At 41.6% G+C, this 24,682-nt stretch overlaps 2 protein-coding genes across 3 annotated transcripts; one reads left to right on the top strand and one right to left on the bottom strand.

Moving 5' to 3' along the window:
- Nucleotides 1-36: 36 nt before the first annotated feature.
- LOC133166584 (guanine nucleotide-binding protein subunit alpha-11) lies at nt 37-14,400 on the bottom strand. Of its 2 annotated transcripts, none has more exons than XM_061296599.1 (7): nt 13,307-14,400; nt 8,056-8,240; nt 7,825-7,979; nt 6,413-6,541; nt 4,704-4,833; nt 4,482-4,635; nt 37-4,098 (listed from the first exon to the last, which is right to left on the bottom strand). In XM_061296599.1, exons 1-7 carry the CDS (start codon nt 13,440-13,442, stop codon nt 3,908-3,910), a joined length of 1,080 nt encoding a protein of 359 aa, XP_061152583.1. In that variant the 5' UTR covers nt 13,443-14,400; the 3' UTR covers nt 37-3,907. The 2 variants fall into 2 exon arrangements, with proteins under 2 accessions (XP_061152583.1, XP_061152581.1); XM_061296597.1 differs by lacking the exon at nt 6,413-6,541 and adding an exon at nt 7,000-7,128.
- Nucleotides 14,401-17,335: 2,935 nt separating this feature from the next.
- Nucleotides 17,336-24,459, top strand: LOC133166583 (guanine nucleotide-binding protein subunit alpha-11-like). The gene is made up of 8 exons (XM_061296596.1): nt 17,336-17,605; nt 18,060-18,223; nt 20,190-20,374; nt 20,482-20,636; nt 21,207-21,335; nt 21,604-21,733; nt 21,888-22,041; nt 23,548-24,459. The coding sequence occupies exons 2-8, from the start codon at nt 18,073-18,075 to the stop codon at nt 23,751-23,753; spliced, it is 1,110 nt and encodes a 369-aa protein (XP_061152580.1). The 5' UTR covers nt 17,336-17,605; nt 18,060-18,072; the 3' UTR covers nt 23,754-24,459.
- Nucleotides 24,460-24,682: the final 223 nt, after the last annotated feature.

Here is a 24,682-nt window from a genome sequence, read left to right on the forward strand (position 1 = left end):
ATGTGAGAACATGAAAAAGAGGCAAAGAAGTACATGTAGAGTATAGGAATATTTTTTATTCCAATTGAAACATTGAAAAGGAGAAGGTTATGAAAGTTGTTTTTGATGTTAAAATGAGGTTCAGGCAACAGTGGTTGAAATGTAAAACAAAAGAAATATGGCTAAAATACTGTAAATCAATAAGCACAACCCTTCCCATGAGAGCATGGCTAGCAGACGCCACCTTCCCTGCCAATCACATGCAGTTAAAAACAGCAGATCAATCATCTTAAATAAAGAATAAAACTGTTAATTAGTCACATATTTAGTGTTTATTTATTTTTAAAAAGTGGACCACGAAAGTTCATGGGCCCTCATCCCTCCCCCCCACCCCATCTCTCATGACATTGGCACTTAAGTATTAAGTCAAAAGTTTGGCTTTACAAAGAAAGGGCATTGGCACACTCATGGTACAAAATTTACATTTGGTATATTTAAAAAAAAAAAAACAAACAAACATTACTTTCAATTTGTACACCACTACATAGTTATTGAAAAACTAAAGGGGAAAAAAATGTGAAGTGGTTGCAAAATATACACGTGGTTAAGTGTGTCTGCCTTACAAAAATGATCAGAGCTGAACGTGACAGTTACAAGAAAGGAAGCTGAAGCAAAAACAAAACAATGAACGCGAGTATCAAGTCATTTCAGTGCTCTGACCCATGGAGACGACACCACCCAATCAAGAAAGGTGGGGGCAGCAGATTCATTCGTTTCAAGAACTAGATGGCCATGAACAGTACCTTGACGTTTCAATCAATACAAGCTGTTGAGCTAGGAGCGTAACGGCACAATGCTTTCATATCTACCAATACGGGACAATTTGGGTACGGCACGCGAGCCTACCACCGATATGGAACACAGTAGATCAGTGAAAGAATGAATACAGACTGTGAACAAACAGTGCAGCTCAGCCTCTGGCCAGTGAGATGCTTCTGGCAGTATGTTCACGAATTTGATACAAAGTCATCTTTGTGATTAAATTGAACCGAGCCCGATTTCTGTACTTTTGGTGACATTTTTGGTCGTGTGCTGAGATTTTTCCCACTCAAGCGATTTCATTTAATTGGTCCCAAAATAATCGATTACAAATCAAATCTATTCCAGCTAAAAGTGACAGGCAGAACAAATCAATGTTCTTCCACTAGCACCGTATACCATCATTATTCCAGTATGTATTTTTCATTTGGTGGCGTGCCAACACGTTTTAATTTAATGTAGCCTTGGCTCAATATAGGATGGGGAAAAATTGCTACGCAAAATGAGGGACACCTCAGTTTGAGCAAAAATAACGGCGATGGAAAAAGTGACGAGGAAAGGGGGAGTCAAGATGCTTGCTTTTGTCTTGTAGGAAAAAAAAAAAAAAAGGCAAATGTGAAGAAAACAAAAAGCCATCAGGAATATCACATATAGGCATCTGTGGTTTAGACGCCACCACCCCTCCCACCACCACCTCAAAAATCAAAGCCGCTAATAGTAGCCCTTGTGACGACAAGGTGACGACAACTCACCTGAATTCTATATTATGAACCAAAGCGCAGGGCTTCCCCAACTGGATCAACCCAAGAGCCAAATATGAAAGGTGCTTCTTCATCGCCCGCCTGCCCGCTCAATAAAATACATCACAACTCATGACCAAGAATCAAAAAGCCCTTTGCCGGGAAACTACGCGCGAGAAAATATCTGAGCCCAGCCAGCATCAGTTTTGGGGGAACCCTGCTCTAGAGAAAGAGTAAGAACATCAACAGACACGCACAATATGAGATCGGTAGCAACAGTCGACAACTTCGGCTTTCAAATTACAAAAAAGGACAATTCAAGAATGCTCCGACAGTAAATATTCAACCAACCACTAGATGTGTTTTGGATTTTTTTTTTTTGTCTTTTGTTACAATTTTTGCATAAAGCGTGAACCCGAAAATAGAGCCAATGCTGCCGTTCCACCGTCTTTTTAAAAAGACGTCAGAAAGATAAAACACGTCTTTGCCGTTAAAATAGCTTGGATATCTTACAGCAGTAAAAAAGCCAGTCTCCCTGTTTGAGCATGACAGAAAGGAGACCCCACAGATCCAGGACGCATAGAGGAAGAGGGGGGGGGGGGGGAGGAAAAAAACAAACACTTTGGAGTAGTTCATCAAATGTGCCAGTTGAACAGAAAAGAAAAAAAAAAAAAACTGACGCAATGCGGTTGAATGAGAAGCAAAAAATGGGAAGGTCGCTTCCACGATTGGAACAAAAGAAAGCCACTCGCATGTTAAAGGGCAAGCAAAGTCAAAAATGTTCTTAGCAATATTATCATCTATGATCCCTTACTCATCTGAAAACGTTTTCCGATTAATAATAAGTTGGTGGAATATGAATTCAACAGAAATCTAGAGTCATGGGGCAGACATCTTGCCTTGTAGCACCGCTTGCTATCGACTGAAAATGACATTACAGTTCCCAAAAGCTCAGCTTGACAACGTCATGTGACCAAGAACAGAAAACCGGTGACCTGAAAATAGTAATCTGAATTTTTCTTTTTATCCTGCTGAAAATGCACATTTGGTAGGCACGTTTATCTTAAGTGGCGTGACGTCTCGGGAATTCCCACAGTACCTTAACATTTGGGTAGGACTTATAATTGTTTTGCTTTTTTTTTCCTTCAACCAACTCGTCCTAGAGTTAATTCAATTGCTTATTTATATTTGAAGCTGGTATACAAGCATGAAGATTTGCACAATATTCCACAAATATATTGTTGTTTGTCTATTTATGCCAGTGACACAACAATGTAATGCTTTACTATTAGACGGCAGAAGAGACAATTAACCTACGTAACCTTTCATACAACAGAATATAAGCTTTTGTGCTCATCACATCAGTTAATGTACTTTTCGTGACATTTTTCTTTGGCGGTATGCTGTGCGCTTTTTCTAACGTACAATAAAGGTTGGGAAACTGCACTTGAAGGAAAAAAAATAAATTGAGTCAGTGTGTGTTTCGTGGAATCGGTATAATAACGTAGAACTCTAATAAATCGATTCCAAGCAACATCTGAAGTCCTCGCCCTTGAGATTAATAGGAAACCACAACTTACGGAAATACACAGAAGCGACTACTCCCCCCTACTCTCTCCGGCGGTTCTCTTAAATTTGACACATCTCAAGAGCCAGAGAACTGCATGGCGGACCGGATCCCAAGTCCTGCACTCAAGAAATACTGGCGATAGACTGGATTTCTATTTACACCAAAAACAAAAGAAAAAGGGAAAATGTGGTGTCAATTTGGCAAAGCGACAGTGGAGTGATTTGCAGTCAACTGAGTGGTAGTGCTGTCTTATTAAAGGGGTGCTAACACTTCAAACGCCGAGGGGGCAGTGTGTGTATGTGTGTGTGTGTGTGTGTGTCTGTGGCGGGTTACAATCCTTCCGAGTGTAGCCGCTGTAATTACAAAGTAGGCAAAAAGTAGATAAGTCATCAATGGGTAAGCAAAAGTATTTACATTCAACAGAGTGTGTGCACTCTGAATTGGAGCTTTTTCTTTTTTCTTTTTAAACATCGACAGATTTATTCCTCACAACGAGCACACTGTCGTCGTGTCCAGCATGCACGGCGTACGCAATTAGGGAGAGGAGCCCTTTAAAGCGTTACGTGTTTGACGTGGGCCACGCCCGCCACACGAAAGCACTGCCGATAATTTCAAAAGGTTCAACTATGGATTGGCGGGCACTGTTAGGAGCCCCGAAAAAAGAGAGATAGCGAGTGTAGAGCGAAACCGATGACTGCGTTCCATGCAGATGTGTGTGTGTGTGTTTGCGGAAGTGGATAATAAAATGTGTGTGTGTGTGTGTGTTGCTCTCTCCTCTCTCTTTGTGTCACACAGCACTTCACACCAAGTTGTACTCTTTGAGGTTGAGCTGCAGGATGGTGTCTTTGACGGCGGCAAAGACGAAGCGGATGTTCTCCGTGTCGGTGGCGCACGTGAAGTGCGAGTAGATGATCTTGTCGCTGTCCGGGTTCAAGTCCACAAACATCTTCAGGATGAACTCGCGGCCTGCCAGTGGGTCACGCTGAGGGCCTGGCAGGGAAAAACTAAATGTTTTCAATTCAGACATATGGGGCAGGGGTTCAAAAATTTTGACTGAACTGGAGAAAGATCTTTCCAAGGAACCACAAGGAAACATGCACCTCTAAATTCCAGATATGTTCAATTCATTCCTTTGAAGCTCCATTAAAAAAATAGGATTGAAATACAGGGGCCATTGTGTTGTAGTTCCGTCCTTAGTCACAAGGTGGCACTATATGATAATAAATGTATCTTTTCAGGGATACAAAAACTTGTTCTATTCTTCTAGCTTTTATTTTATTAAAACCAAAAATGGCAGACAACTGAAATGAGGAAAACGACATCTGTCCGCAACTAAACAGCCAACATGACCGTGAAATGGAAGAAAGCAGTACCGTCAAACTCCGGGAAGTAGTCCACCAGGTGAGAATACATGATCTTCTCCTCCAGCAGGTCCCTCTTGTTGAGGAAGAGGATGACGGAGGAGTTTTGAAACCAAGGATATGTGATGATGGTTCTGAACAGCGCTTTGCTCTCCTCCATGCGGTTCTGAGAAATGTGAGCACATAAACACGTCACGCGGCTGATGTCGCTCAGTCATGCAAAATGTCTCTCACCTCGTTGTCCGACTCCACCAGCACTTGGTCGTACTCGCTGAGCGCCACCAGAAACATGATGGAGGTGACGTTCTCAAAGCAGTGGATCCACTTCCTCCTCTCCGACCGCTGGCCGCCGACGTCCACCATCCTGAATGGGACGCGCCAAACAAACAGCGGAGAGCAATATGAACAAAGCTTCCATGTAGGTAACGGATCTTTGTATTAAAGAGGCATGCGTTGATCAAACTATGAAAAGTGTCAATCAAAAGAAACATGAAGTGATTGAATTGAATTTAAACACAGCAAAGGTGACAGAGAGGAATGTGCTTTTCATGCAGGAAATAAAGAGTTGCAAAAAGACATCTATTGGTCCATCATGTTAATATCAAGAAATTCTGTTATTATTTTCATCCAAGTTTCTTTCTTTCAGAAATTTAAAAATGAACAAAACACGGTCTAATAATTTTCTTCTGTGACACGTTTCCGAGAAGCGCTTCACATCTGTGTCGCAGTGGGAATAAAAACATGTGACGGCGGAACTGCAACCGAAACGGAACTGGATGGTGGATCATTTAACACCGAACAGGTAAAAAAAAAAAAAAAAAACTCGATGACAACATAAAGGGCAAATGAATGAGAACCAGCAAAGGAAAACTGGCAGCCTCTCCAGAACGAGTGACCCACTTTCACCATGGACTCTCTGCTTCTTTGCTGGATGAGCAAAAAAGAAATAATGACATTCTCAAAGCCAATTAAAAGAGCAGGAAGTACGACTGTTTATGAAAGGCTGCCTTGTTAGCGTTGGGGGCGGGTCGTCATCCGAGTATACAACATGTGCTTGTTCCTTACTATCTGGCATTGCGGCTGACACGCTCCGCATTAACGCAACTCAACGATCATGCGCTTCGGTGAAAACAGACACACACCTAAAGCAGCGCCTCCCGAGAGCATGTTTGTATTTTTGGCCTGTTCGCTAAACGCGAAAGCCATTGAGAGCGTGAAGTGAGTCACCGGCAGCGGCAGCCGGGGCCGAGCGGAGCCTCTCAGCTTCTTCGCTGCTGCCGAGCGGCCGGGAAGCTCTCGAGTGCGACCACATTGCGGTTATTTCCAGCCTTGCCAAGCGTAGGAGGAGGCTGGCATGATGGCTTCCTATCGATTTGCACTCGACTGTAATCACTCTTGCTTGTTCGCCACGTCCATTTTGAGGTTCTCGCTTTTTCTTGCAGGAGAAGGGATTGGAAGCTGGACCGGTTGTGGGCTGAATCTTGAAAGGATGTAGCACGAGGGGGGGAAAAATGGCTCTCGTGTAAAAATTGCGCATCTTGGGGATATTTAGGAAACACAAAATACAGCTGGGTCTCAGTATATCAGAATATTGCAACTTTTGTGTACACAATACGGTGGTACCTTGATTTACGAGTGCCCCGACAGACGAGCTTTTTTAAGAGCTGTTGCTTCATCCATTTTTTTTTTTTTTATGCTCCCAGACAAAAACACCAGAGACCTGCTGTTGTCGTGACCCAAGGTCATTCTTAAGCGCTGAGCTTTGTCAAGGACTAAATTGAACTCGTAAGTCAAGGTGCCAGCGTATATATAAGTGTAATGGGCTTGCTTGGAGGAGATACGTTAGGCATGCTTTTAGGTGGAACGGAACATGCCGCTCGGACATCACACGGGAAACACGGGCTGGCTGAAGTTAGTCAAAGCAGTGCAATTCTTTTGTCTACCTGAAGATGATGCTTTGCAAGTCGAAAGGGTATTCTATGATCCCAGTGGTTGGGATTCGAACCCTAAGCACATCCTGTTGGGTGGGTAGATAGGAAGATTCAGCGATACGATCCAGATCGCTAAGATAGCTGGAGACAGGATGGAGAGCGGAAGGCGAGACAGAGAGAGGAAAGAGAAAGTGCGGCATAAGAGCAGATACAGCACACAAACCCTCCAAAAAAAAAAAAAAAGCCAGTGGATCAGTTCACATGTCACCAAAGGAAACATTCCCGAGCACCGTCAGGCGATTAGATGAAATTTGGTGCTCCAAAGAATTTTTTTTTTTGCTTCATCCGTGATGGCGGCTCCCAAAGACAGGATTCCACTTCTTGCGTGACGCTTTTACTTGTGTCCAACTTGAGCAATTTGCGACACAACACGCCAGCTTCCTGACACGGACTGTAGACCTGGACCGTAGTCTTTTGGGAGGTCACCATCAGGGATGCATTGACGTGCAGCCCAAAGCTAGGTCATGGCGATAGCGGCGTCGGCGGCTCGCAACCGGGCCGACCGGAGACGTTGTGGGCGGCACTCGGGCCACCAGTACCTGAAGATTATATTCTCCAGGTCAAAGGGGTACTCAATGATGCCGGTGGTTGGCACTCGAACCCGCAGCACATCCTGCTGGGTGGGCACGTACCCCGACGTCGCTATTCGTTCTAAATCGCTAAGGTAGCTGTGAAGGGAGGAACATGTGACATCGTGGATACGGACTCATCACGCACGACATCAGGTACACCTCCAATGTCAATACACTTTTTTTTTAAAATTTAGTTTCAAGTATCATTCGGACAGACATCAGGACCTCAATCGATTGTAAAGGTGTACGTCATGTTGAGGCAGGTGAGTGTCATGCAACAGTCCAAAACATTACTTTTTAACGATGGGACAGGTCATTTATAGAGCATTTCAAAAGTGTGCAAATAATATTATAAAATAAATATTATATTATTAATATATCATCAAATAAAATTATAATATTTATAAAATGCAAACTTATACAATGTCCATAGTGTCTTCATCTGACACACTTGACTATTTATTCTAGCAAAAACATGTTAAACATCACATTTACTAGCCTACGGCGGCCGCCATCTTTTTACCTTTTTCACTCCCGCGAGTGAATTTGCAAGACTGACGCGTATGAGCTCTTCCAACAGTACGTAAAGATAATATATCAATCACACCGTCATTGATCAAAATTGTATCATACGTCAATCGTCATAGCTATGGCGGCTAGCCGTGAGGCCTGCCTTGTTTGGACAGGAGCTGGCACATTCAATGTATTCTTCCAAAATAATCTATTAGTTCCCTTTTAAGCGTTGGACGCGCATGTTCCGCGAGTGGATGGTTTTATAAGAGGCAGACGTACTATTTGGTGGAGTCAGAGAGCTGGTACTCTCTCCTGCGGTCGTAGGCCTCCTGGATGCCAGGGTCAGCCCACAGCATCTTGATGGCACCGATGTACGGCTGATCGAACGACGTCACCATCTCCACGTCCACCTCGCGCACCAGCTGCGCGTTGTTCTAAGAGGCAAAAAGCATTTCAGTCAGTACGGGACTTTTGATTTTGATCCATCAGCAAAATGAAGGTGGGACATACTTTGTTCTGTTCGAACTTGTACGGTATCTTGAGTGTTTCGGTGGCACGGATCATGGACTGCATGGACGTGAAGATGTTCTGGTAGACCAGTTTGGTGAAGCCCTTCTTGTCCTCATCGGTGTAGCCCGAGCCGTGGATGATTCGCATTTGCTTGATAAAAGTGCTCTTGCCGCTCTCGCCGGTACCTGATGGAGAAGAGTACCACAACCACTCAAACAACAATACGATCCATGATGGTATTTCTGAGGACAAGAGCAAACTCGAGTATAAAACGGAAAAGAACGACTGGTTGCTAAGTGGCTAACCGTTAGCCGCTCGGTGTTCAATTAAGTTGGAGCCATAAGCTGCGCATGTATGAATGTGCGCAGGCTATATTACGCTAAGCTAACTTTTGTTGGTGATTATAAACATGCTGTTATGGTACATTCATTTGATTTTGCAGAAGGCACATTACATCTTTTTCTTCAAGTGTGAAAAGGATCCCAAACTGGACATTCTTCCAGTTTGTTGAATTGTCACAGCTTAAGCAGACATTTATTAATGCTGCCATAGACATCGCATCCACAATCAATTGATAACACAATTGATAACAGTACAAGAAAAAAATAAAATAAACAATCGTCATAATGCTGTCACACTTAAGCTCGACTAAACATAACATGAATCTCGTGTGTGTGTGTGCGCAGGTGTGAAATGGCTTCCAAACAAAAGCTCCATACATACGACATTGTGTATTCATAACTTTTCATTCCAATTCACCAGAGAAAAGTGAAGATTAAGTAGGCCAACCAAAGTAGGTTTGCCCGTAAAAGCATGTGTGTAGATAATAAGAACGAGAGTAACAATCAATATTTGTTTGGGCTCTCACATGGCCTGAAACAAGCGTGAGATCACCCGTGCTTGCAGCTCTGTGTACGTATGCGCTTCTGTTTTAAGACTACTTTTGACCCCGCTGAACCAAACCGGTAGGCGGGAGGAGAGTAACACATATATCATTTATCCACAGAACAGACTCCAGGTAGAGTCGGTGTGCTATATTCGGTCGAGACAGCCCGAGTTGAAATAAGACAAAGTCACTTAGCAACGTGATTCAGTTTGCAAGCTGTGTAACAAAAGTATTTTGAATTTCAGAGTATCATTTGAATTTCGCTATTGACAACACCTTGAGCTTGCTTGTCTGGCAGCTCCATCTCCAACCAAAAACCATAAAAGTGAAACCTCTTGCAGGCATGTCGAGCTCCGTTCAACAGATCTCATTGTTCCTGCGTGCGAGTGGAAAAGCCAGCGGAAGCATTTCTCACGGCCAGGCTACTGTACATTCGCTGGAGCTACTCCTTAGGGTCCATGCTAGTTCCCATGGCAACCTCAGCTCCGGACTCATAAATACATGGCAGACAACATTGGATGATGGGCTTCGTCATGTCTCCATGGAGCCAAGGCAAACATGCAAGCTTTTTTTTTTGGGCCGTCTCCATATTTTGCACGGAGGTCAAAAAGTGTTACGTACATGATAACAGACTCATTCATGAAGAGCTTTATGTCACCACACGGACAATGCGCTCTACAGTATGCTATCGGTACATCCGCGCAGTACTCGGCAGAACTGAGTACACTAGACTACAAGCGCTTTCTCGGAAAAAAAACAAACATACAACCTCCCCTTCATGGACAAATGATTTCTATGGGATCATTTTCAATAAGATGCTTATGTAAAGTCGGCCAAAATGTCAGCTCCTTGCCTGAGGGCAGCAAATCTGATGAGACTTCAGTTGAGAAAGCGTCTAAGAAAAATTTAATTCACAGGGATGTTTTGTTCCACTTTATAAAACGTATATAAAAAATCAGGCAAAAATCTGGCTTTTGATTTATGCTGCTGTGAAACTCAAAAGCTACTGTAGCTAATATGAACAAACAGCAACGTAATCAAATTGAAAATATCCAGCAGAGTAAATCCACACGGGGAGCTTAACATTCCCACCAACTCTTGTACTAATTATTCAGCCAATGAACTAAGCATTAACTCGCAGGAAAAGAAAACCTCGAAACGGATCCCGGGGTGAGTGAGCAAGGCTAACTGGAGGGCAAAACTCCAAAATATTTTGCTTCGGATTTACATGAAGATCAATAACCAGGAACACGGCGTGAGAGATCCACGTTGAAAAGTAAAGAGAGTGGCAAGGGAGGAGGTGCGAAAATGTGTTAAAAATGGTGCCTTGAGTAAATGATTCCCTAACAATGGCACATCAAACAGGAAGCCATATCCACTCCAGCTCGGCGCTAGCTAGCAATGTCGACTGGGGGCTTTTTTCACTGTACAGGAACCAAATGGCTGTCAAGTGGCCCATTTCGCTTGCGGGAACCTTTCCAGTGACACTTTTAGGAAGTGGATTTGCCTGAAGGAATCCAGGCTTAGCCACCACATGGAAAGAAAAAAAAAAAGGGCGAGCATTTTAGACTAAAAAAAGGGCTTTTCAGGCAGGCTTGAGCCTGCAGGCCAGTCACAAGTGTGCAAGGATCATCCAGCAGCAACCCATTAACTTTGCTCTAACAAAAAAATGCCTTTGGTTATTTAATATTTACATGAAGCATGCCGATTTATTTTCCTAGTCCCTATTGACAAGAATCATATATTCATGTAATTATATGTCGTGACATAATATTGACATAATGTCAAATTGAAGTCTGCAGGTTGTTATAAAAAAAAAGGTTGTTAAGAAAAATCCAATCCGCAACTACAACTTTTGAAAATACAAAAAAACAAACTATTTACAGTATCAGATTTTGTAAAAAAAAAAAAAAAAAAACTGCATGGATTAGGAGGAGGGTTTGAGTGAGAAAATTAATTTCCCAAGTTACCGTGGCCAAGAACAAGAGAGAAGCTTTTCCACCCCCAAATGTCTTCCCACCAAGCGGGGCGGTAAGACAGCAGAGACGAAACCTTAAGGGACAAATGGAAGAAGAGGAAATGGAGAACTGTGGCCACCAGAATTGAAGAGTGAAGTAAGAACAAACAGATTAAGGCTGTGATAATAAAACACAGACCCCCCCAAAAAATATTATTTTGAAGTGCAACAATTGACAAATTAAATTGCTACGTTTTTAATAATCCATTTAGCTTTTAGTATTGTCAAAATCTGTTCAAATCCTCAGAATTTCATCTTCAAAAAATTATTCTCAAATTTCTGCAGTCTTCCATCAAAGTAGTGCAATTACCTTGGTATTCTTTTTTCCCCAGATAAGACATCTGTGTAAAAACGTCTCGAGAGCGCAGCACAGGCTGCAGTTTTCACAAAGATTCCTTGCATACTTTTCCTTCTTGAGAACTTACAATTAAATTACATATCCCATTTTGCTTGCCGTTTAATCCAACTGCCTCACAAATTTCCCCATCCGACATCTCTCCAACAAGCAACAACTTCAATCAAGTGCCACTTTGACTCTAAACTTGAGAAAAAGTCTACACACCCCTGTTCAAACTGCAGGTTTTTGTGACATTTAGAATAATAATAAATCAGACCAAGATACATTTCTGTTTCCCCCCCAATAATCTAACCTTAAACTTTGAGAGGGGAAGAAAATTAAGTTTAGATGTGGTTGCACAAGTGTGCACACCCTCTTAAAACTTGGATGTGCCTGTGTTCAGCTTTAATTTATCACATTCAAACGCATGCTAAAAGGGAGTCAGCACATTCCAAATATTCAGGATTCTGCTAGTAAGAAAAAAAAAAAAAAGGTCCAAAAACAACTAGTAGAACACCTGGAATTTATTTGAGGTTGGTCAGAGGCGCTTTAAATGATGGCAGGTGTGGACTGACTCCCATTGAGCGCATTCGTTGTTTTCTATGTTAAAGATTCATGTTAACTGGGAGGACTGGCAGCGAACAAACATGACTTTTGAATTTAGTTCATTTTGAACAAAACCACATCTCAATAATTCAGTGGTTTATTTTATTGATTTTTTTTTTATGTCAACTGAGTCATGGAGGTTAGAGGTCATTAGAACTATGGGAAAACGTTTGTAAATGATTAATCGTGGTCTTGTTTTAATCACACAAACTTGACATTTGAAGAGAGGTTTGTCAACATTTTATGACCACTGTAGATAAAAGCACTAGCCATCGAGGCTAGCGGTCTCGCAGTCTGACACATATCTGCTGAAAGTCAGGGTGTGTCAATATGAGTTTGCTCAACCAACAAAGCTGCCAGACAAATAGAGCAAGGCTACAAACACGTACCTTATTCCCAAGGTGTGAAATGACTTTTTGGCGGAATGCAAAAAGTAGGGCCGTGCAATTAATCGAAATTAAGTTACGATTAATCATTTCGATCAGCAGCTCCTAATATTGCAAGCTAACCTAGACACGCCATATGTCCTGAGCTTGCTGGAAGACTGAAAACCATCATGGGCATAGGTTGGCTTCATTCATCCGGCATGATTGAGCGATGTTACAAAGTAAAAATGTCAGCTCTTCCGACCTCTGTTGCATCCTCTGCGTGAGCACATGTTAGCAACTGAGCCCGTCTTTGTTCCTCCAACTTTAACAAGACAAAATGACAGCTAATTGAAGCCTATGAAGTGTGTTGCGTTTCATTAGCCTCTGCACATATTGATGCGTTTACAGTTCAAAGAAGACATGACATTGGATGAATAGTTTGAGACCACCCCCTTCCCCCCCCCATCCAGCCAACTCTTTATATTGAATGTCGCTCAAGGCAATTCAAATTCTTCATCGCTATTACACACGTGAAAAGTGGAATGACAAGTTTTCATTGGGGACAAAGTACCAGCACTGGAGTTTTAATCCAAAATGGTGTCTGGATTCAAAAGGGTTACATTTGCTATCTTCAATTTACCAGAGGATTAGTCATCACACTTGAAATATAATCCCCCCCCCCCTTTAGTCAAGTGTAGCAGACACCAACTCCAGTACTTTGTAGAAACTTTGGGAATTTTTAAGCAGTCACAGATGGCGAGAGGACAAATAACTGTACATGGTGCACGCTGAGAAAACGCTGAATCAAAATGTCTTCTTGTAAAACTGCAGCAACTAGTTGACTTCATGTGGGGGTCAAGCAGCTGTTAGCAGTGTCACCACGACATACCACAGATTTGCACATTAACAAGCCAGTCAAAAGGGTGTCAATTTGACAAGTGGGTGCAATGTTTTGCATACCACAAGTTGGACTAACATAACATGAAAACTGACCAGTTTGGATTCTCCGTTACAAGGTGTAGTATAATTCTGCTTACCCAACAGAAGTAGCTTCAGCTCCCTCCTGGCGTCTCGTTTGTCCCGCCGCAGTTGCTTCTCGATCTCAGAGTTGATCCGTTTGGACTCCTTCGCCTCTTCACTCAGGCAACAAGCCATCATGGAGTCAAGAGTCATCACCGCATGAGCCAGAAAAGCCCTGCCTGACGGACGAAGGGGGGTGGGGGTGGAGGTCGCGTCGGGCTCGGAAAAGGCTTTCCAAGCTCAAGTGTATGGAATCCCGTCAAGTCAAATGGGAATTTCGCTACTTTTTTTTGCTCGTCCTCGGTGACAAATATTTGACAGCGTAAGCCTTAAATCGTATGCAAATTCGGAGTTTGCAAGGGGGGGGGGGGGGGGACTTGCCAGAAGACTTTAAAGGGGGAAAACGACAAATTAGAACCAGTAAAAGACTTTTTATGTAAGAAAAGAAAATCTAATTAAGGTGGTGAAGGTGTTAAAAATAAGATTCCCACTGTGCCAATACTGTTTTAATCATTCCCAGCGCCGCTGCTCAAGTCGTGGAAGTTTAACTACACCTACACACCCCGAAAAAAGCCTATTTTTATTAAACACTCGTGTCCCGGAGGCAGCGGGACACTGTTGAGCGCCCCTGCCACATTTGTCGGAGCCCTCCCGCGAGCCTAGCCGCCCCGACGCCGACACTTCACGCCCGCGCAGTGGTTGCAACCGCCGCCTGTCAGCCCGTCCATCTACCGCATGCACACGTCGACGAGCTCCGGATGCTAAGCAATCGACTTGCACATTAGGGGGAAAAAATTAAAAAGGAAAAAAATATATATTAGGGGTTAAGTTTTGCGGGAGTGGTGATGGCTAAGCAGTTAGCGAGCTATGTTAGCTTGAGCTAGCCATCCCTGGAATTGCAGCAGGAAAAAAAAGCACAAGCAGCTGGGAGAAACCTCATTGCTTGGAAATGAGCTTTGTCCAAACGCTCTCTCCTGGGGCCCAAAAATGCCCTCAGTGTTGAATACTGAAAGTCAAATCAGGCAATTCATCGTTCTTGGTGTTTTTTTTTTTTTTCTCCTGGTTGGAATAGCGCCCCTCCTCGTCATCCACTCCTCTCCCGGTGACGTCACGAGTCATTTATCTGACTGACAGCCCTTTTGCGCGAATGGAGAGAAGAGAATACGGTAATATAAAGGCGGGACTATGGGTTAGGTTGACATAGCAAGGTTGTGTGAGAAGTCGCCTTCCTCCCTTTCCTTTTTGGAGGCGTGTCAGCCCCCGGCCACAGTGCTCATACAGCTGTTTCTTCTGGATGGTTACACTTTAAGCCTGACAACATCACCTTGAAATTGTTATAACAACGTTGTAGGCACGCATGTCTCACAATTCTGGGGTCCCGAGTTCGAATCTCAGATGTAGTGTTTCCATATTGTTCCCGTGCTTATGAGAGTGTTCTTCAGGTACTTCCTCCAAGTTCCAGCATCCCAAAAGTGTACACGTAATTGAAGTTTCATTTGAAATTGAGGACTCCAAATTGTCCGTTGATTGTGTTCAACTTTGAGGTGTACACTCGGTTATACAGGTAACATGACAGGTAGTGTCAATATTTGAATGAGCTTTTCTTTATTTTAGTGACAAATGACAAGACAAGTTGCCTCACCTTTCCAGTAAACGTGACGTTGCAATAAATAAATACAAAAAGATGTCATGTTTGCTATTCTAATATGGCAGGTGCTAAGTAAACTGACATTCATGTATCTTCTGCTGAACTGGTTTTGAGTTTAGCTTTAACGACAACACAAAGTGTGCTGAAGTACGTGAGCAATAATAATAATAATAATAATAATAATAATAATAATAATAATAATAAAATAATAATAATAATGTACGTAATAAAAATAGAGCTATAGAGATAGAAAGATTTTAACTTCTTCATAAGAAGAAGCAGTTGAGACAGTCACTTGGCTTTATACTGACAAAACAGATGGGCGGACGGTCAAACTGGTTCTATTGTTGAGCCAACGCGACACCTTGTGGACAATTGTTGTAAATGCAATGAGGAAACTGAGACACACCCTCTATGACGTCACACACGTCAACGCTTTAAACACAGTTATCTATCTCCCGTAGTCCCTCAAAGACAAATTTGGCCTAAATAATTAGTGAAAACACGAGAAAGTTGACCACTACTTTGGACATTTCATCCACGGCAGCAAAGTTTGAAGACACGGATATGGACACAAGATATAGAAATAGGCGACACTAACTTGAGAATTATTCAGTTTCTGTTATTATGTTGTATCAGGAGTTTGATGAGTCGCAATAAAGCAGTCCAGAGAAATCTGGCTGGAATGAATGCGCGTGAAGTTGAGAAAACTTCCAAGTCAGAAGGTTGTGATCTTAAAATAATGACAACTGAGTGGAGTGTAAGATGTCTTCTTTTATGAGTCCATTCAGTTTAATGATTGATCATGGCCCGTTTCCCACAGCAGCCAGCCCAGAGGGGCAAAGTCTCCTCTCTTAAGCTTTCTGTCGGACGGATGTAAAGCTTCATCAGTGACGATAGGGGAGGAGAGCCACCTGAATCACTGTTGGATCATTCACTGTACATTGCAGGTGAAACATGAGACACCTTCCACCCCGATGAATGCTTGGAGGTTGAGGCGGATCATTTCCTCCTATGGTCGAGACCGCACCTTCTCACTGGCTTGCGTTTTTCTATCCTTTATTTCTTTTTTTACTTTATTTACTTTCTTGTTGCAGCTCCATGACAGCCACACCCTCATCTTCCGGGATGTGTACTGCTTTTCAAACATGTTTTTTTCTTCCTATTATATGCCATATAATAGCATTATTTCCCTTAAGGACTTAAGATCCCTTAAGGCCTTAGTGAATCAGTCAGTTTCATGAAGAAATTCAATCCGTTGCAGATGCACTTGACTTCCTTTTACTTCCATTCCTACACGTTTACCTCACCTCATTTCCATGGCAACCAAGAGCTCAGGTTATCTCCGTATGCACGAGACTAGGAAAACCCGGACGGACCGGTCCCGCAGGCATAAAGAAGACAAAAGATTGTCGTCTAAATAAGCAGACCAGCATTGCGAGGAGGGAGGCGTGACTCCGCATTGCTCTCAAAACATTGTGACAGATGAATCACGAAATAAAGACTCACAAATCGCATCATGATTCCCGCAAAGCTCAGAAAGTTTCCTCGCATTTTATTAGAAGTTTGAAATAAACTAAATACAGTATGTGTTGCCATAACATAACAATTAAAAAAAAAAAAAACACAAGTGACTTGACTTTTGATTTTCCAATCAGTTCACTTCATAAAAAGCAGCACTTAAAACACTGAAAAGGAGTTAAAAAAAGACTTCAATACGTTAAATGCCACCCCACTTCAAGTTTACTGCCAAATAAAAAAAATAAAATAAAAACAATTAGACTTTGTGGATTTGGAACAACCACAATGCTTGGCATTTCAGCAAGAGTCTAGATTTCCTGGCAATGGAAACTTTATCCATTCTTCCTCCCATGTTGAAAAAACATGCGTGCTGGTTTAACTGTCTCTCTTTCCTTAGGTGTAAATGTAAGTGTGAATAGTTGTTTGTCTATAGTATGTGTGACTATCGCCTAAAGTCGGGAGAGGGCTCCATAGGCCGGAGTTGTAAATAAGAACTTGTTCTTAATTGTTTGCCTGTGTAAATAAAGGTTCAATAAAATAAAAATATGACCAGCTCTAGAACTATAAAACAATTACTGGCAATCATCCTATAGGTCAACGGGAAAAGGTCAATGCAGTCACAAAGGGGGGCCCTAAATCATCTTTGTTTACATGTCAACTAATGGTGGGAAGTCAAGAAGTACAAATAGACTTTTAATAGCCTGTAGTGTTTTTTGGCACGGGCGACACCTGGCCTATAGGCATACCTAAGTCTGGATACTTTTAAATAATCTTTTATTGCTGTACAGTTTGAAAGATACTACACTGTTATTGAGAAAACACTCCCCCCTCCCACACACACACATCGCGCGTCTTCCGGCATCTCTGCGGTCGCTTAGCCGCGCTCCTGTCGCTATCGAGCCGCGCCGTCGCCTCGAGCGCATTCCAGTCGCGGCGCAGAGCGTGGACGCGGAACATTCCTGCCGAGGCGAGGTGCGAGGTGGACTCACCCGAGCAGCAGGTCCGTTTGTGACGAAATAAATGCCACCATTCGGCCGCTCGAGTCGCACTACGCCCGCAGGTGCACCGCACCCGGCATCTACGCAAACATGGACCGCGTAAAGGAAGCGTTGGAACGGGGACAGTGACGGACTGCGCTCACTTGAAGGTACTGAACTGTTTTGATTTCTCTTGTTCTTAATTAACTCCTAGCAAAGTTACTACAGTAGTAACAGAGAGGTTCCATAGATACTGTAAACTAGTTTATCATTCATTTACATAGTGTGTACACTGAAAAGGGGTGGATCACTTTACATGTCAGATGTAGTTGATTTAAATCAAGATTTCTTTTTTCAGATGACGCAGAATGTCTAAACGCTGGAAGCTTGTGGTTTGAATGTTAAAACGGTCTTAAAAATGTCACGGATGGAAAATAATATTACTTAGCAAGATGACGAGGCGGCACAGGAATTAATCAGAAATTAGGAATTTCAATGCTTCATCGATTCTCATTAAGTGAGGTAATGAGTCAATAGGACAAGTCATCGATGAAGACTGATGAGAAATGAGAGGTCAAGGGATCGTTGGAGAGTGTGCTTGACTAACTCTGTAATTAATATTAGGCGTGTTCGGGCCATGGCGGGCTGCTGGGATTATTACCGTCGCACCTGCATGTGCTTCCTCTCGGAAGAGGAGAAGACGTCCCTCGCCGTGCACAACGCGATCAAGAAGGAACTCAAGAACCAGAAGCGGAAGGAGCGGCGAGAGGTGAAAGTCCTTCTGTTGGGTGAGTGATGCTAAGTCTCCTTTTCTGTTACCGACTTATTTGAAACTTTTTTTTGACCATTGGATTTGGGTGGCTAGCCAACAATTTGGTTTTGTTGAAGTTGAGAAGATGGTGGTTCAGGGGGTAATGCGGCTGACTTTGGGATCTGGGTTCAAATTGTGGTCAGGGCATGTGGCCCACTCATGAAAGAGAGAAAAAAAAAAAAAAAAGGGGGTGGTTTATGTCAGGAAATGCATTTAGTGTGAAACGTGTACTCAACTTATCATACTTACTGTGCCCCATCTGACACAAGGAAGTTGTTGATTTTTCTTAGAAAAAGGCGATGATAAAATCGGAGGAATTTACAGTAACATACGCAACGATTTTTGACAGCTGCACTTGCGCAATTGCCTAAAATTGAGCAGTGTGAATGGAATTTGTTCCAAACCCATGACAACGTAGTCACACACACGCTAACCATCAACAAGCTGGTTTGTCGCGATACAAACTCCATTTAAAACACTATGAACCTTAAGGCGGGCGGGGGGGGGGGGGGGGGGGCATCAATTACTTAATTATTATTTTTTTTTGCAATTTGCATGTCATTGTGTTTGTCAGGCTACCCTAAGCATTAGCAATTATCGTCTTGTGGTAAAAACAAGTTTGACACTCCTGAGTTATGTCGTTTAGCTTGGCATGTTCGGTGGCCCAATAGGAACCAGAAATATGCCAAGCATGTGGCAATATGAGATATCGAGAATGGTTCAGACTGCAATCGCTCATCAAGTCAGCAGAGTGAGTCTTACAAACCTACACGGCTCTTTTGCAGCTTGACTGATGGCTTTCTAGCGACAGGATGAGCCTGCAGATAAGGCACAAATGAACAGGTGAACCTTTGCCTGCACAGCCATAAATTTCGCTCTTTATTCAGTTTAGGTTGCGCACGCTATATTGTCTTGACAGTCAGGATCCCAGTCTGTGCATTCGACGGGCCTGCAAGATAACATGATTAAGGAATTAACAGGGAATTGATTAGATTGTTTAATGATTAATGAGGTTTAATGTTAGACAAAAAAAAGTGGGCATCGCTGTTGACGATTTACAATTTGAGATTATTGCTTCAGTCCGTGGTTGAACTATCGCCATGACGAAATATATATTATCTGCACGGGCAATGCTTTAAGTCAGGCTTGAGAGATGTATTGTTTTGTTTTTTTAAATACATTACGTCACTCCGACTTGTATGACTTGTTCACCTGCAATGATTTTTACAGTGAAGGGATTGAAGTTGATGCACAACTGTTATGCTTGCAATGTGTTCACAACAATTATAGTGGTGTCGTGTTTGGAGAGGTGCAATTAAACATCCTTTTACGCTACACTGAATGGTGTTTTCTGGAAATGGGACGCACCCTGCCACAAATGCAATGACGTATTTCAATACTCCGAGCGATTAGTCTGTCGATTGTAACCTTCGGTTCTTCTTCAGCTTAATCAAAGAGGGAATCTAAAAAAGATCTTACAAGAATGCTATCACTTTTTTTTTTTTTTTTATGAAAATGTCATAATGGAACGAGATAGCTCTTAGTTTGATATATTTTTTATATTTTTAGCAATAGGCTTTTTTTAAGTTATGCTCTCAAAACGACGATAAAGTTGTGTTTTTTAGATAAACAGATTTGTTTCCTTAGCTGAAACCTTTTTGAGAAAAATACTCCTACTATAACACAAATAGCCTGATTGCGAATATTTTGTATATTATATTTTACGTTTTATTACATATATATTTTTTTATATTATTATTTTTTTAAATTATATTACAAGAATAGGACGTTTTATTTATTTAAGTTAAAATAAAGAGTTTTATTCAAAGACCAAATCTGAGACTGAGCACAAATCGGAATCCCTTCATACTTGTGTTTAGGATGAGCTTACATTGTATATTATTAGTACATATGTGTATCATGTATGCCCCTTGTTTCCTCAGGAACCGGCGAGAGTGGCAAAACTACCTTCATCCGCCAGATGAGGATCATCCACGGACGGGGCTTCTCAGAGGAGGAAAGGAAAGAATTTGCTAAATGCATCTTCCAGAACATCTTCACGGCCATCAAGGCCATGACAGGAGCCATGAAAATGCTTAAAATTCCCTACTCCAACGCAGAAAACGAGGTAGGCTCAACAGCATACTCAAACACTTTCTGTATTCGGGCCCATCTGGCCCATTCCTGTTCCTAAAATCTTCCTTTTCTGGTACCATCTTGTGCCTTCTCACACAGTTCTATGCCAGTAAGATCGAGAATGTGAATCCAGTGCAGATCACCAAGATGGATAGAGATTATGTGGATGCTATCCGCCGCCTCTGGGCCGACTCTGGCATGCGGGTCTGCTACAGCCGACGCTGCGAGTACCAGCTACTGGACTCCACAGAATAGTGAGTCCATTTTAATTAAAATGAATGTAGATTACATGGGAAACAAGTCACTTAATATAACTGATTGAATCTGGTGCATCTACTTTCATCTCAGTCAATTATTTATATTATATAAATTATATTATTATTTACATTATATAAATTATATTATATTATAGATGGGAAATTCCAGGAAATCTCCTTTTATTTTCTTACGGAAACATTTTGTTGACTCGTGACTTAAAAAAAATAATAAATCGGGAAGTTGTTCCTGTTTGTCCATATTTGCCAGTAGAGGGAATTAGTTCCCTTCCGGGCTCATTTTACTCCCTAATATAAATGAAATCATATAATACGCAGGCATGAAGCGAATTTGGATTTTTTTTTAAATGGAGGAATCGAACAAGATCACAGTGTGCTGCTCGTGTTCCTCTGTTTGTCGAGCAGTGCGTGTGTGCCATAAAGGCATCACCTTGTCATTTTTTAATCACAGCTAATTTATCACTCGTGTTTGTTTTCCACGCAGGTGGGTGGCCATAATCATAGCTGCAGTTTCCTGATTTTACTGGGGGGTTTTCTCTGTGCTTTCAGCTACATGAGCCAACTCGACCGCATAGCAGAGCCGGACTACGTCCCCACAGAACAGGACGTGCTGAGGGTTCGATTCCCCACCACGGGCATCCACGACTATGCCTTTACCATCAACAAGATTACACTCAGGTGCCTTATCACCGAGTTTAATTCCTTCCATGACAATGCTCGTAATTCGAACATCTAAAATCATGTTTCTTCATTGAAATTAAATGAATCGTTTCCAGCCCCCAAACTGTGTTTTAAAAAGGAAAATTGCGTTTTTTTTTTTTTAAATAAAATAAAAAATACCAAAGTATTGGGTGCCATTAATTTTTGCTTTTCTGCATAATTCTTATCAAATCATCAGTTATAATTTAGTAAAGATTTTCCTCACTGTTTGTCGCTCCGCCCGCAGGATCGTGGACGTAGGTGGTCAGAAATCAGAGCGCCGGAAATGGATCCACTGCTTTGAGAACGTCACCTCGCTCATCTTCCTGGCCTCCCTAAGCGAGTACGACCAAGTCCTGGAGGAGAGTGACACTACTGTAAGTATCTTTGCTGAATAAAGCCACCACAACATAGCAATTTTGAACATACAAGATATAGCCCTGTATCTTCTTAGCATCACTTCGCTTATCGACCAGCAGGTGTCACTCTAACACATGAGAAAAAAAAAACGTATCTGTGTGTGTGTTTTAGAACCGCATGGAGGAGAGCCTGGCTTTATTCTACACCACCATCCATTCACCATGGTTCCATACCACCTCCATCATACTCTTCCTCAACAAAACTGACATCCTGGCTGACAAAATACTAACCTCTGACCTGAAGAAATACTTCCCTGGCTTCACAGGTAAGCCCCGTTCCTCAATTAAATGCCAATTCGGCGGTTTATAATTTTACGACAAAAAACTTTATTTTTTTTACTCAACAAACTGTCAAATTAGTTATGTGACTCACTCAACATGCCAGTCCCCACACATTCAAAGTCAAAGATACTACAGTGTAGAACGTGCCAATAGCGACCCCAAGTGGACATAAATAATACCTGCTTCTCACTTGGAGATTTTGTATTGATTTTATGTACACAATGATTTTAAATTAAGAAAAAAAAACTACTATTTGAATCAACTACTTTTATATACTCAAACTATTTTATTGTATCTTACCTATGAATGAGCTGGCCCATATGTCTGTTTTAAAAATCAGATATGGCCTTCAAGCACAAAAGTATTTCTGCCTGCACTCTACTGTAAAGTACAATATTCCAGACCCCACTTTGAGGACATTTTCTTGGAAACAGAACCTTTTTTTTGCCATAATGGCAAATGGCAGGTTGTCATGTTGATTCACTCTCGTCCACTTTTTTTCCTCCTCATTGTGTGACTCATTCACTCAAGTCGTTTGCAAAGTGAATTCCGCCACTCCCCCCACTTCAATTTTTTTTTTTTTCATGGCCAAAGTGAACCATAATTGGGGGATCTTTTGTCCATTTCATAATTGGCCTTTAAATGACTCATTTACTGGAGGTTTTTTTTTTTGGAATATATATATTTCACTCGTGGCCTTTGCTGCTGGTGTCTGCATGCAGAGCACTGCCTTGACACTTCCCATCTTCTACTTCCAGCACCAGTCCCTCATCCTCCTGTAGCCCATGGCAACAGATAGATCCCCTTCCCCCCCCAAATCCCGTTATGTGTCTTGTGTGTGCAGGGGTTGTGATAGTTGCATGTCAAATAAACACACAAAATGAGACATTTTGTGTGTCCGTGCGTGATTTAAGATGGTATGAGAGGACCTCTGCTCCATACGAGACTGTGATAATGTCTTTGTTTTGACACAGTGAAACCACATGGGGCTCATTATCCACGAGGTGGAGCCAAAGCAATAATACATGCCATAATTCGGATTTATTTTATATAACATAAATTACGGTTCAAAGTGTTAGTGTTGCTTCACTACAGTTTCACTACATTTTAAGTTAAAATGGTTCAAGGGGGAAAGCAATGTGGACACAAATGGGCAGCATTTTTTTTTTTCAAATGTCAAATGTGAACAGCAGGATGAAGAGAATTGTTTAAACAAATTTAACAGAACACAAAAATGCAATAGACTCAATTCTGCCGATTGTTACTGCTTTTTTTTAACGATCACACCAAAATTAGCCGAGACCTTACTCCACCCATTCCAATTTAATAAAAAAAATAAAAATAAATACTTGACACCAATGGACGTACATGGCACTCCTCGTTAGGATTCCCGTTAGCACACATACCATTTTATGAGTATTGTAATTATGTTATATTTCATTTTCAGTCTAAACAATGCTGTTTTAACACGTCTGTCCTCTTTCATTCAGGCAAGACACAAGATGCGGAAGAGGCCAAAAAATACATCCAGAAGCTGTACCAGCAGCAGACCAGGAACCCAAACAGCAGGGGGGAAGGGAAAAACTTCTACCTGCACCACACCTGTGCCACAGACACGGACAACATTCGCAAGGTGTTCAGCGACATTAAGGACACGGTGCTGCTAAAATCTCTGCGGGAGTTTGGAATCTTCTGAACTTTTAAAGGACTTATTGTACGACTATTTTTGGAAGGACGGTGAAAATGAAGGCCAGCTTTTTATTGCACATGTGAAGGAGCCCGACACATCTATTTTCTGGATTAGCACAATTTGCAACATGGGAAATGATGGAAATACGATGAGTTATATCTCCATTAAAGGACATTTTTTGTGTGTAAAAAGACACCAAAATGATATAATACTACCTTCACTTGAAAGCAACAGTTTGGAGGGAAATGAAAACAAACATACAATTGTTTACAATTACATAGAACAGGGCACACGTAGCTAACAATAGACAATAACCACTGTTAAAACAACAAACACTCTTCGCTAACTCTTCAAATTAACTGTGTACTATTTATGATGTTTAAGAAGGGAAACAAATTCCTTACTAGCTTCACAAATATGTCTATATTGTTTATTACGTTTATGTTTTTTGTTAGTCTTTTTACTCTAATCATCACTGCTTTTTGTTTTTTTAGGTGTTGAATTTTTTTTTTGTCTTTTGTCAGGCACATTGTTCACCACATGCACATCAACTGGGATGATGCATCAGGAGTTTTTTGTGGGCAGATTTTTGTGAAAGGAAGGGGGGGACTCTAATATTAAGAAAAAAAAAATCAAAAACATTTGAAGTTATTTTTTTTCCTCTTATTTGCAGAGATTTATAGGAATAAAGTCAGAAATAATGAAAAAATAATCTGCACACTGGTGACCTTATTCAAACTTTTACTAGTTCAACTTGTCCTCAAATGTAGGTCAGTTAGCTTAATGCTAATCTAAAATGGGAAATGTCATAGACGAGCTAAAATAAATAATATTATAGAGTGCTATTTTTCCTCATTAAAAAACACAGCAACAATTTTTCTTGTTGGTTCGCCAGCTAACGGCACAGCATGATAATGAAACCGTCACATTTGAAA

Source organism: Syngnathus typhle, linkage group LG14, assembly GCF_033458585.1.
Source record: "Syngnathus typhle isolate RoL2023-S1 ecotype Sweden linkage group LG14, RoL_Styp_1.0, whole genome shotgun sequence".
NCBI lineage: Eukaryota > Metazoa > Chordata > Actinopteri > Syngnathiformes > Syngnathidae > Syngnathus > Syngnathus typhle.